Source organism: Leptonotus elevatus, chromosome 9 (genome assembly GCF_054856555.1).
Source record: "Leptonotus elevatus isolate MCC_2025b chromosome 9, RoL_Lele_1.0, whole genome shotgun sequence".
In the NCBI taxonomy this organism is placed as follows: Eukaryota; Metazoa; Chordata; class Actinopteri; order Syngnathiformes; family Syngnathidae; genus Leptonotus; species Leptonotus elevatus.
Genome location: NC_141247.1, coordinates 23803176 through 23816360, shown reverse-complemented (window position 1 = coordinate 23816360; position 13185 = coordinate 23803176). Strand labels below are relative to the sequence as shown.

Below are 13185 nucleotides of genomic sequence, written 5' to 3'. Positions count from 1 at the left end.
GATAATGCTGTTAGTTTGTTCTGTCAATTACAAAAAAAAAAAAAAAAGTCCTTTGTGCTCACATTCGACGTTTCCTGTTTGCTCAATCAGCACTACGTACACACACGGCGCTTCTGCTCGCTGTTATCGTTACATCACAAACTTTATGTCTCTCTCTCTCTTCGTGGCTCTTACACACACGTACACGCACACACACACATACATACATACACGGGAGCACTGATAGCATCAGACAACACACCACTTGCAGGCCAGATAACAACGCTGGGTACCTGCTTCAACACAGCTGCTGCTACAAACCAGGGGGGGGGGGGGGGGGGGGGAATCATGGCTGGGGCATATTAGCAAAATAACAAGAGCAAGGTGAAAAAATACAGGCAGGAAAGCAGAGAGGGCCAAAAGATGCGCCAACACCAAAGCGGATGAGAGAGCCAGGCAGCAGAATGCGCAAGTGAGACAGGACGTCCCCGTGATACTCAGGATGGGATACAAGAAGAAATGGCCTGTCTCAAACGTTTTGATTTGTGTCATGTTTACGATGATAGTCCGAATATCAGACCCCCCCCCCCCCCCCCAAAATAAAAAAACACAGTCAAGTATAGAGGTGCAAAATGGAAGTGATATGTTTGGGAGCTTTTTCTGCAAAGAGGATCACACAGTGATGTTTACACGTGAAGGGGATTGTGGCACAGCGGCTCATGAAGGGGTCTAAAAGGTAAAACAGGTGAGGGCATATTTGTGGTCTGGGCATGCATGCTCAAGTCAAACAGAAGATGCAGGTACCAGTATAAGACATCAGAGAGCTTACTGCTTGTTATCTCTCTATACTATACTATACTGTATACACGCACAGTACATGGAAGTAAAAGACAGCAACCACAATTGTCAGTCTTTATTTCTACCTTTCACAAATCTAAATCTTCTCATTAGGCTGTAAATTCAAAATCATTCTGATCATTATTCTTGAGTGATGAGTATCAACATAATATTTTTTTAACTACAAATATTCACATATTATTAGACTTTTAAGAATTGTTTTTATATAATATTTTTATACATTTCTACAGCAAACATTCTTATTTGTTATTCTGATTTATTTTATTTTTTTAAGTTCCATCATGCTAAATTTCCAGAGTAAAATGCAACAACATCCTTAAGTTTATTTTATTTTTATTTTTGTTTTTTTTAAATAAACAACATTTATATTTATTTGGTTTTTTTCCCAACAAGCATTCTTGACTGATCTTTCATGTTATCTATTATTCAGATTATTATTTTTTATTCGTCAAAAAAAATTGTGTACTTTCACTTTTAACAACACTTTAAAAATATATATATATTATTATTTATTTAAGTATAATTCGTTTTTGTTTTTTTACACAAGCCATCGCAATTATTTCTTAATGATAATGTTTTGAGTGCTTCCACAATGTTTAACATTAAAATAAATAGAATGTTTCATATTTTCATCTTTTGACGTAAAAGGTGACAACGCCACAAAGGTAAATATGAATATGGCGGCCTCTGGTGGCAAAAACTTATCACTACGTGCGATTTGGACGAAGGCGACGTGGCAGTGACGTCAAAACCGGAAATGCCCCGGATCGGCACTTTAACCGAGGCTTGTCCACTTGTTATTTTTCCCCTTTCCCAGTAACGTCGAGACGAAAATGGTGTAGCATTGATCACAAGTAAGTCACATTTGATTCATGTTTATTATTCCACGCGTGTTATGTAATCCTAGCGGAAAATAGTCGATCAAATTGGTGTGAGCTAAAGCCAAATAGAAGCTACAAAGCGACCTGTTAGCACTTGATGCTAACGTTAGCCTTAGCCGGCTAGGCTGCGATCAGCTGTGACGTCAAAGACGGCCTTCGAGTCGAGAGACCCACACAGATTGTCATTTTGGGCAAATTAAAGTTGTTGTTTTTTTGAAGCTCCAATACAGCTGGTTATATGTAGTTTATGTTTTTGTTGTTGACTAGCTCATCAAGCCAGCTGCGAGCTAAAGGCTAAAGCCAAGCTTTTCTAATCAGCTTTTTAGTTGGTACATGACGCATGGACACGTCTGCCATGAACAGAAATGTTTATTTTATTTTAATTTTTTTGGGCATGAGATCTCCTCCCCCAACATATGGACATTTGTTCTTGGTTTGTTTATGTCCGCAGGCCAGTCCAACGACGAGGACGTTGCTGTTCCCCAGCCTACGTCGAAGCGGGCAGGTGCTGAGTGTTTTACCGGCCACAGGATGACGTGCCGCGACCGGACCCTCGAGTTCCAGTCGGCCTGCAAATCTCTCCAAGGCAGACAGGTTGGATCACGAAACGCTTCTTAATCTTAACTGCGCAGCTGCAGTGCAATTGTTTGCGGAAGTAGCCGACGTGTGAGTTTTCTCGTTTTGCTATTTTGTTGACTTCTCTTTCCGCGCTTTTACCACCCGAGTTTGAGTTTTAGAGGCCACGCTGAAAAGGAGACAAAAGTACACTACGAACGAAATGAAAACTTGGTGAAAATACACTATAAAAAAGGGTGACGCATAGAGCATAACGTTGTAAATAACCTTTTTGACTTGATTTGCCCGTTTACAGTAATTTTACGTTTTAATTTTTTCCGGCAATAATGTCAATCTATAATTTTAGGAAAATCAAACTGTACAGTTTTGAGGGGGAAAGGTAAGGATTATAATTTTATTAGAGTGGTCCTATAGTATCCAGGACAGTTGTATATTTTTGTAAATAAAAAGGTGTAATTCTTTATTACGAGATTAAAGTCAAATATTGCTACAACAATGTTGTAAACGATCTAGAAAAAAATGGTTGACAGTAGTTTTCATGGTATACTATTATGATAAGTTTGGGGGGGATATAGACTTTGTATTCTCGTATGATTATGACTTTAATTTTGTAGCGCAGTGTTATTTTCTTGATTGCACCAACACTCCTTTTGTACTGTACGTACATGATTGGACTTGTTCACAACAATGTGTGTTTTAAATCCATCTGTGATTAACACAATGTTGTCTCACTGTGTCTTCGTGTTCTTTTGCTTTGCGTTCCTGATAGAATGGAGTGCAGCCCAGTAAGCCAGCGCTCAACGCACTCAGGCAGCGCAGTGACTTTACACTTATGGCCAAGTAAGTTGAACACTTTTGGGTGGTTCTTGGTGACATCGTGTCGAGGAGTATTTGGGCCACACTGGAAAGAAAACAAAAACACAAAGTAGAGTCAAAGAATTGTGAAACCTAAAGTCGAAACATCATCAGGGGAAAGCTTTACATGAATAAAAGTTGACAAAGAAATGACAATGTTTTGACCCAAACACTATCATCAGTATGAACTTTTTTTTTTAATAGAAGTGTTTTTCCCCCCTTCTTCCAACCAGAAGTGTTTTTCAAAAAATATTATTTACATGTCCAGATTCATATGTGAATATGTGTGTCCTTGAATGTTGTTGCAAGACAACATTCAAGTCTAATTTCGTCTTAATATTCTTTTAGAAAAGAAAGTTGTATATTTCCAAGAGAAAAAGTCACTCAAGATAATTTCAAGATTATTGTGTATTTAGTACAGTATTTTTATATAAATGAAAATAATAAACTGTGACAATGAAGTAGCATATTTATGTCAAGGAAAAAGTTGTATGCTTTAGTGAGGGTAGTCAGTCTCAAGTTGTCCAGTATTTCAAGAAAGTAGTATATTTACAAAAAAGTTTTATAATTTTTAGATGATAGTCGTACGTTTGTGTGAATAAGGTCTAAAAAAAAAAGAAGTGTATTTTGATCTATTTTTGTAATGTTACAAGAATAAAGTCGTATATAAAATTTCTACTTTATTGTTCTGCTATATTATCTTTGGGGAAAAAGACGACTTTATGCTTGTGACATTATTTTTGGCGTGTCCTGAAATCACATTCGTGAAGTCAGTTTTTTTTTTTCTGTGTGTATTTTCCTTGCAGGAGAATTGGAAAAGACCTGAGCAATACATTTGCCAAGTTGGAAAAGCTCACAATTTGTAAGCTACCTTCATTGCATCACTGCATCACTGCATCCAAATACACATTGATAAATAATAACTCATAAGTTATTTTTTTATCAGCGTGTATTTGTGGCTGCTTCATATTGTTTTCGGTTTGCAGTGGCCAAAAGAAAATCGCTATTTGACGACAAGGCGGTGGAGATTGAGGAGCTCACGTATATCATTAAACAGGTGAGTGAAAATCTCCCCTTGCAACTCCCGTGTTGCTATTATTATATTCGTGTTATTTCACCAATTTGGTTTTCCGTTTTGTAGGACATTAACAGCCTAAACAAACAGATAGCACAGCTGCAAGACCTGATCAAGTCACGTGGGGCGCCGGGGGGCAAACACATCCAAACGCACTCAAACACCATTGTGGTGTCTTTACAGGTAACATCACTCACGGACATTGAATTTTATCAGATGCATGCTGCACATTCTTGTTTGGCTCTTATGCATCTGGTTGTCCTTTTCATTGCTGCTGTTTATCACCATTTTGAGCCTGAATTGTTTGAATTGGACTCGCCAAAAAGAACACCGCAGTTTGTTCAATATACTGTATTTTTTTTTGTTTTCTTCCTCACCAGTCCAAACTGGCCTCAATGTCCAATGACTTCAAGTCGGTCCTGGAAGTCAGAACAGAGGTGAGTGTACGAGCAATAGAACGTCCGAGGCAAATTTGAAGGCACGTATTTAGCGCATTCCTGGTGGTTTGCTTGCAGAACCTGAAGCAGCAGCGCAGCAGAAGAGAGCACTTCTCACAGCCTCCCGCCGCGTCCTCTCCGCTCATGGCCAATAATTTCAGTAAGTTTGCTCCCATTTTGTTCTCCCTGCCTCCTACTTTCGTACTCACTCACTCTCTGTGTGTGTGCGCACGCGTGTGACTGCTCACCAGTGGCATTCACACGTAAAGTTGTGACACAACTAGGAAGGATAGCATGCTTCCTGCTCGCTGTCGGACTCCTTGCAGTCCTTGAAAGACCCACAAGGGGGCGCAAATCCCCCATACACAATCCAATGATTTCGTGCCATGATGCCGATAGAAAATGATTTCACAGAGGAATTTTTCTATGGCTCGTTAAATTATCAACACACCCCAACCGAAAAGGGTGTCTTGTGCGGCCGCACGTGTTGCACATATCAAAAACTGCTACCGGCCGTGTATATAATGACCCAATTGTTTGTAGTTCCTGTTTACTGTGCAAGTCATCCCAAAGATTTGCTGCTGTCGCACGCGTTCCACTTTTTTACAAAAAATAAAATAAAAATCGTGCCTGGCTTGCTCTTGATCAGTTCTCCTAAAGTGGAAACATATTAACTAGATTATAATTAGATTTCTCTTTTATATATAGTCTCTTTTTTTCCTCTGAGAGAGACCTTTCTTTGACCCCCGTCCATGGAATGCTTGTGGCCTCCATCTGTCAAGCGATATGCTTTCTATAAATTGCCTCCATTAAAAGGTGAAGACGGTTGTGATTTGATTTGTAGGTACTGTACAGTGCGTCGACTATTTTGGGCCAAAGCGTCCAGCATCTTCAGACTCTTCCAATTTTAACGAGCGTACGACAGTTTACCATTTGTAACAGAAGTCAAGTTTTCCTACCCCCCCCCCCCCCCCTAAAAATAAAAATAAAATAATGGGGTTTTTTTACCCAAAATATTTAGTAACCACTATTACAAACACTAGAACTATTTTTGTTTCATTCCTTTATTTATTTATTGTAGGGTAATCAGGAATGCATGTAAATAGTGATAAGAAATTCCAATGAGGAAACAGTGATGTGCTTGGCTTTTTCTTTTCTTTTTTTACTAATAATTTACCATAAAAAAAAATAATTTTCTGTTTAAGAGCTTCCACATTCTGGTGAACAAAAAAATAATAATATTGGTAATTACCGATGCTGATAAAGCTTGCATTAGCTGCTGGTCTTTATACATTCGTCAACCACTTTATGTGATGCGACAGTCTGGGCCTTTATTTTAATGCACTCTTTTTTTTCTTTTCTTTTTTACTAGCCTCTAATAAAGTGACAGTTCTGAGTCATTTCTAAGACTCATTGTGTGATGAGATAAAAAAAAAGAATCTAAAAAAATATTTGTAGTTCTAATTGCCAATGTGCTTTTGGGAAAACCCAGTTATGAATGACTCTCCCTGTATTTGGTCCTCTAGTAATGCAAAAATGAAAACATATTTTAGGGAGCCGCAAAAAAGGGGCCCAGGAGCCGCATGCAGTTCGCGAGCCGCGCTATGACTACCAGGGCTTTACAACCTCAAATGTAAAAGGTATTTCCTTGGACCGCTTGCCTCTCTCAGCGTGTATCTTACCAAGCCCGCCCCTTCATTCTGCTTTGCTTGCTTGCCGACATCCGTGTGAGCGCTTTGAACCCGTGTCTTGTCTCTTTTTTTTTTTCTTTTCTTTTTTTTTTGTGCTCTGCAGAGAGTTCAGTCCTGATGCAGGACGAGTCGCGGAGTCTGGGCGACGTGGCCATCGACATGGACTCTCAAGCCAACCCCCTCCAGCTCCAGCTCATTGACGAGCAGGTTGGTTTACCTCGCACCTAAATGTGAATGGCTTTGTAATTTGCCAAAATGTAATTTGCCAAAATGTGTTTGCTTAGGACTCGTACATTCAGAGCCGCGCCGACACCATGCAGAACATCGAGAGCACCATCGTGGAGCTGGGCTCCATCTTCCAGCAGCTGGCGCACATGGTCAAAGAGCAGGAGGAGACCATTCAGAGGTTTGTCAATGGCAGCCACACATTTCCGGTGCGGCTTTGAGATAAGGAGGCGGGGTTATGCCCCGGACTGGCCGCCAGTCCGTCTTGCGGAAATGTTGAAGGAAGGTCAGCATTTTTCTGCCTCCAAAGATGTTCAGAATCACTTCAACTTGTCGACTGTGAGGCGGTCTTTTATAATGACTTGACCATCTTGCCCCCCCCAAAAAAAAATTTTTTTCCACTTAATATTCAAATTTTTTCTGACCCACCATTTAATGATATGATGGAAGATTAACTATTGTTTTTGTTCAATATTGATGCTAACCACTTAAAAAAAAAACATTTGACATCTTTCCACAAACTGCATTCCCCACATACCAGTTTACCATAAAACAGCAATTTGTGCAATTGTGATTTATATGATTTTTCGAATGTAATTAATTAGCTTAACTCTTTGACTGCCAGACGTTTTCAGAAAAGGGATGCCGCCAGTGCCAGCCGATTTAAGCATTTTGACTGATTTTCAAGGTCCACAGAAAATGTTCTGTTTGGACTATGGAAACACACGTACTACCAAATGAAAGATTGGACTTTCATCTTTCATCAGAAAAAAAGAGTTTGTTTCTACCTTATTCCGTTCTTTAGTAATCAACAATAGAAAATGGTTAGTTTGACCCAATTTCGCCTGTGTTGGACCAAAATACGGAGAAATCAAGCTTTTAGTGAAACGATATTATTTCATGCATTCTAGTGAATTTGACACTTCTTTTTGTCCATGAATGATGCCACAAACACCTAAATAGTGCTTTACTTCTATAAAACACTACCACCAAGAATGAAAAAGTGTTTTTTGATAGCAAAATACGTTTATTTACATTCAACAGTGTAACAATTTGACAACAATTTGGCAAACTATTTACAAATGTGTGCAACTGTGGTGCTATTTACAAATATGTGGATGTTTCAACGACAGTTTTTCTTTGTGTAACACTCTCCTGCGTGCAAGAAGACGCAACAGCATTTGCATGATCCATTTTATCCACTCCATTCATGGTGGCATCGTAGTCCAGAAACAGTGTCTTCTCCGTGATCAGACTGTACCCGCTCCTCCGATGAATATGCATTGGACTCGGGGTACTCTTCATTGTCCGATCGAATGTCCGCTTGTGCAGCTCCGCGTTTTCCGGCGTTAGCAGCGCTAGCCGGTGAGGCTTTATGACGAGAGAATAACGGCCGCGTATAGCTTCCAACTCCGGCGAGGTTGACCATCATCATCATCATCAATGTGCATTGGTCGATGCTTTTCGACTACTCTCCATCGCCCGATCGAATGTCCGCTTGTGCAGAAGTACCCGGCCGGCTATTGTGCGCGTTTTCCGGCCTTAGCAGCGCTAGCCGCGCTAGCCGCGCGTAGCCGGTGAGGCTTACTACGTGATAGTAACAGGCCAAAGCTTCCAACTTTGGCGTAGAGCTCGTTGTCATCATCATCGTTGACATCAATCTGCATTGGTCGATGCCAACTCTCCATCGCCCGATCGAATGTCCGCTTGTGCAGAAGTACCCGGCCGGCTATTGTGCGCGTTTTCCGGCCTTAGCAGCGCTAGCCGCGCTAGCCGCGCGTAGCCGGTGAGGCTTACTACGTGATAGTAACAGGCCAAAGCTTCCAACTTTGGCGTAGAGCTCGTTGTCATCATCATCGTTGACATCAATGCGCTTTTTAGTATTGATTGATGCTTTCCGTCTTTGAAAAAAATGCTCAAGCTGAGCTGCTTGTAACCGGTTGCTTGGTCAAGCCATTGTGGCTTGGATCAGCCATTGTCTCCTCAACACTCTAGCTCCGCCTCACGTCTTCTACTGACGCCCACGGTGGGCGGCCCATCCAACCTTGTGCAAAGAGAGTCATCGCTGCCCTCTAGGGGCCAAAACGAGTCTTTGACTAATCAGATCAGCCTGATTCTTTCAGCACAGCTGCCCAAGGCTTTCCTGCACCCGTTTTTGAAAAAAAAAAAAAAAAACATAGGGGACGTCTTTTAACGTCCTCGGCGCCCTTCCCTAGGTTTATGCTAAACGTTTTATAACGTTTATGGCAGTCAAAGAGTTAAAGTGATTTAAAGACCTTTTTTTTTTTTTTTTTTTTTTTTTTTTTTTTTTTACTATCTCAGGATCGACTCAAACGTGGAGGACACGCAGCTGAACGTGGAGGCGGCGCACTCGGAGATCCTTAAGTACTTCCAGTCTGTGTCGTCCAACCGCTGGCTGATGATCAAGATCTTCCTCGTCTTGGTCGTCTTCTTCATCATCTTTGTCGTCTTCTTCGCCTGAGGAAGATGGAAGGGAAAATGCAGCCACGCACAAATAAGGCGGACGTTTTTGTGAAGGACGGACCTTGAAATGCAATCTTGGGGAACCCATTGAAGGAATGCGAACTTTTACATGTTTGGAGGAGGAGAGAACTTTTTCCATGTGAAAGAACAGAAGGAGTTATCTTAAAGCCCCATTTTTGTAGTGAGTGAATTGAAAGCCGTTCTGAATTGTACTTTGACCAATGATTCATAAAGGTTTATGGCTATAATTTAATGGTTTGATTCTGCAAACTGTCTTTTAATTTTGATTTTTTTGTTCATATGTGATATAGTTCCAAGCCAAACTGCAAGCATGCTTTCTACAATTATGATTATTTTAGTTTTTTTCCCTCACACTGAATTCCAGCCACCACATTGTAGTTTGGAAGTGAATTCATTCTGGTTTGTTTTTGTTTTTTGTTTTTTTTGTTTTCTTTAACCTGCCAAATGTGAGGAGCGAGCATATCTGCGACCCCAGGAGAACTTTGCCGACTGCTGCCCGAGCTGGTCGAGCATATAAAACAATACCATAACGGACTTTGCATTCTTCCCAAATGTTTTCCCTGATGGACGTCAGCGCTTATGAAGGGTTTTGTTTTTGACCTGGAAGTGTCTGCGTGGACGACCTTTTGCACACGTGTACACACCATGTACAGGATGTTATGTAAATGACCAATTTTTTGAAGACGAAACAAAGCTTTCTTCCACTTGTTTTTTTTTCCCCCTTTATTTTATTTTTTTTAGCCGACTACCTTGCCTTCCGTGTATAAAGTGCAAATAGGGACGAAAGGTGTATTATCAGAAAGTGCATATTAATAAAACAATAACAAGGTGCTGGCATTCATGGGATTTTCTTTTGGGATAAGAGGATTAGTCAGCTTTGATATAATTAGACAGGCAAGGCATATCTAATTATCACACGAAGTTTGCCATTTGTCATTTCATTGGTGATAAAACTTCTAGGCCAAATATTGAGAAACAGTTTTATTCAATTGTTAATGAAAAAGCAGATTTTTTTTTTTCCAAACACAAGTGATGAGAATTCTATCTGAAGTTACTTATGCTACACTACAAAATAACATGTTGGTTTCTTCTTCTTTTTTTTTTTTTATCACGTGCCACAACATTAGGTACACCTTTCTAATACAAAAAAAATAATGAATTTGTTGTATGTAGTAGTGTTGAACGGCACTATGTAATGAAGCAGTGTTTTTTTTTTTTAATCACATGTACCGGTATTTATATTTGTATGAAAATTGTTATAATAAATGTTATACTTCATACTAAATACTGTTTATCAATTTAACAAATTAAAAACAAAAGATTTTGTCGTTGACTAAACATTTCAAATAATATATTTATTATTCATGCTGCATGTCTATTTCTTCACAAATGTCTAAAGTCAAACACACGTGCTAACAATATTTTTTATGTGATGCATGCCGTATTTGTGATACTTTCTTCTCCATCCACCTTCGTCATCTTCATCATCCTCATGCCTGTGCACTTTGTTCCAAAGGTGTCATGTCCGGCATGCTCCTGCTCCTCCCCTTACTGGCGCGAGCCCTGATGGCCTCCTGCTCCCGTTCCTCTCCATCATCTTCCTCCTCCTCCTCCTGCTCGTCGTCCGACCAATCCACCTGTTGCTGCAGGTCGCCCCTGGAGCCCCTCGGGCCGCTGCCCGCGGAGAAGTGGCCCGTTAGGAACTTGCTGCGGAATGTGACGAAGGACAGGCTCTTGCTGCGCTGCCGCTTCATTTGCACGCTGCGTTGCACTTCTCCTGCGTCCCCTGCGATCTCCTCCAGGCAGTCGCGGAGGGCCGAGCGAAACAGACGCGGGACCTCGTAGACCTCCGGCTCCATCTGGGACACCAGCCTCCTGAATCTGAGGGCAAAATGTTCAAGTCCAGGTAAGAAGGTGGCGCTTGGAACTCCTACTGACAATATGCATTAAACAATCACAATTGAAACAACTAAAACAACAAGTACAGACATTTTTTTGTCTGCTAGATGAATGCTAACTCTTCGCTCCCGGCTGTTTTACTGGATTTTGACTGATTTTGCAAGGCCCACAGAATATTGTGTTCTATAAAAACATGGAACCCACCAAAAGAAAGATTACAGTCTCTTCTATCATCAGGAAAAAGTATATTTGTATTTGTTTTAGTTTTGCTGCTATTATCATTGGATTATAGCTAAGTTTCATCATTATTCACAAATCTGTTTAAAACTGTGTGGGGGGAAACACTTTTTTTCAACATGGCCCTGGTTGATCTCTTATACTCTGCTGCCACCTGCTAGCCGTTTTTGTAATAACTACCATTGTTTCAACCTTTCTCTTCAGTTTAGAGGCTGCATCAAAGCCTTCTGTATACTCTAGCATAAAAATATATATAAATACGTTTTAGGACACTGGTAATATTTAAAATAGAATGTATTTATGTTTTTGGGAGCAAATTAGTTAAGCAACAACAAACTGAACACAAAACTGAGCAGCAACAAAATGAACATACTCACAGTCATGAATTCTTTATCCTCTGCGTAGAAAAACTACAACTAATGCCGTACTGATAAGCCGACAGAGGAGTTGAGACATCTTAGTTAGGGCCTGACCAATATGGATTTTTTTTTTGTCCAATATTTGGCAGAATTACAGGTAGAATTGGACTGTTTTACAATATCTTTGTCCTTTAGTATTTGTTTATTTTTATAACAGAGAGGGAAATCGGAGGAAAATATTGACATCTGGCCAATTTTTTGTGTGTGTGGGAATGTTTGAACATCATTTTTTAAGTTTTATGTTGTGTTAATATGTAAAAGAGAATGTGTTTTTTCTGTCTCCTTTAAAAAAAAGAAGAAGCTAATATTGGACAATTAATTTGACTCAATGAAGAGTAGAAGCCAAGTTCATCATGGATTAGGGGAATTTACAGAGCTGACATCATCCTTGAGACATTTATTTTTAAGGGTAATGTAAGATGAGTTTGAAATGATATTGAGGTGTATTAGGGTCATCATTTGTGATATATTTACAATTTAAACAATTTATATAGGCAATTACAAACATTTTAGGGCAGCCTGAGTTAGGCTACTTACTTTTTTTTTATTTTTATATATCCCTATCCCCTTCAACTACCGTTGACCTTCTGTCTCTTACCTGACAATAACAGGGCCGCACTGGGCAGGCGGCACCTTGGCGCAGAGGTCCTGCAACTCCAGCAGGTCATTGGGCGTCAGCTGGTAGGGTTGCGGGTTGTTGGGCGGCGCGCTGGCCAGCCAGCTGTAGTCCGCGGAGGAAGAACTGCAGCTGCTACTCTGCCGGCGGCGCCGACTCTCGGCGGCCCGCTCCAGGCGGATGCGCTCGGTGCGCTTGACCATGGCGCCCAGCTCCAGCATCAGCGTGTTGGTGACCAGCTCCTCGGTGCTGCGCTGGCCCGGCACTTTGGGCTCCAGGGAGAAGACGGCAGACCAAGGAAACATCTGGCAAAGAAAGTGTTTCCTATTAGGTTACAGCGCCCCCACCAAATCTAGCCCTCTTTTGAGCCCTGTGAATGTTTGCCTAGCGACAAATGACCACGCGAACATGTGAAGTGAACTGAAATGATTAAATGACGCAGAGGTTTTATTTTGTTGTTGCGTTCGGTTAACTATTCAGACCTAAATTAGTTGTATGGGTGGATGTTATGAGTTTTTATAGTAAAATAAAATCAAGAATTTCTCTCCTCTTACCTTGCATTCACCAACCTGCCAATCTGACAGAAGTCCTCTCCCTAGTAGGCCGATGGCCTGCAGGCCTCCATGAAGCTCCTCGACCCGACTGCCTGCCTCGCTCCCACTGTCAGGGTTACTCGTTTGGGGATTGACAATGGATTTGATGGTAATCCTGTCGGGGGCAAGAGTGCAGGATGAGATGAGTTTATGTGTGTGCAGTTGGGGTGCTCAATGGGTAAGAAAAATCTTTGGGAGGAGTTCTTTCTCCATTTATTTGTGTGACTGAAAAGAAATTCTACAGTACAAAAACGGATTGGGTGGGAGTTCCCTCACATTTTTTTTTTTAACTATCTAATTCCTGGACACAAACTTTCTAGAAAAGACATTCATTACACA

General features: G+C 40.8%; 2 protein-coding genes across 3 annotated transcripts; one reads left to right on the top strand and one right to left on the bottom strand.

Annotated features, from left to right (window-relative positions):
- Positions 1-1566: 1566 nt before the first annotated feature.
- stx5a (syntaxin 5A) lies at positions 1567-9911 on the top strand. 2 transcript variants are annotated; one of them, XM_086085154.1, is made up of 12 exons: positions 1567-1691; positions 2170-2312; positions 3064-3134; positions 3956-4011; positions 4136-4206; positions 4291-4407; positions 4605-4661; positions 4740-4821; positions 6215-6301; positions 6456-6559; positions 6637-6758; positions 8900-9911. In XM_086085154.1, exons 2-12 carry the CDS (start codon positions 2250-2252, stop codon positions 9057-9059), a joined length of 990 nt encoding a protein of 329 aa, XP_085941280.1. In that variant the 5' UTR covers positions 1567-1691; positions 2170-2249; the 3' UTR covers positions 9060-9911. The 2 variants fall into 2 exon arrangements, with proteins under 2 accessions (XP_085941280.1, XP_085941281.1); XM_086085155.1 differs by lacking the exon at positions 6215-6301.
- A 505-nt stretch (positions 9912-10416) lies between these two features.
- On the bottom strand, positions 10417-13185 carry LOC147168879 (protein RD3). Its single transcript, XM_086085156.1, has 3 exons — positions 12808-13185; positions 12236-12558; positions 10417-10963 (listed from the first exon to the last, which is right to left on the bottom strand). Exons 2-3 carry the CDS (start codon positions 12556-12558, stop codon positions 10573-10575), a joined length of 714 nt encoding a protein of 237 aa, XP_085941282.1. The 5' UTR covers positions 12808-13185; the 3' UTR covers positions 10417-10572.

What these genes read in the sequence shown, in the direction of transcription:
- LOC147168879 (XM_086085156.1), bottom strand. Translation starts at nt 12,558, where the DNA reads ATGTTTCCTTGGTCTGCCGTCTTCTCCCTGGAGCCCAAAGTGCCGGGC. An exon ending in TGCGGCCCTGTTATTGTCAG is followed by an intron (nt 10,964 to 12,235) that starts GTAAGAGACAGA and finishes TTTTGCCCTCAG; the next exon opens with ATTCAGGAGGCTGGTGTCCC.
- stx5a (XM_086085154.1), top strand. Translation starts at nt 2,250, where the DNA reads ATGACGTGCCGCGACCGGACCCTCGAGTTCCAGTCGGCCTGCAAATCT. An exon ending in AATCTCTCCAAGGCAGACAG is followed by an intron (nt 2,313 to 3,063) that starts GTTGGATCACGA and finishes CGTTCCTGATAG; the next exon opens with AATGGAGTGCAGCCCAGTAA. An exon ending in GACTTTACACTTATGGCCAA is followed by an intron (nt 3,135 to 3,955) that starts GTAAGTTGAACA and finishes TTTTCCTTGCAG; the next exon opens with GAGAATTGGAAAAGACCTGA.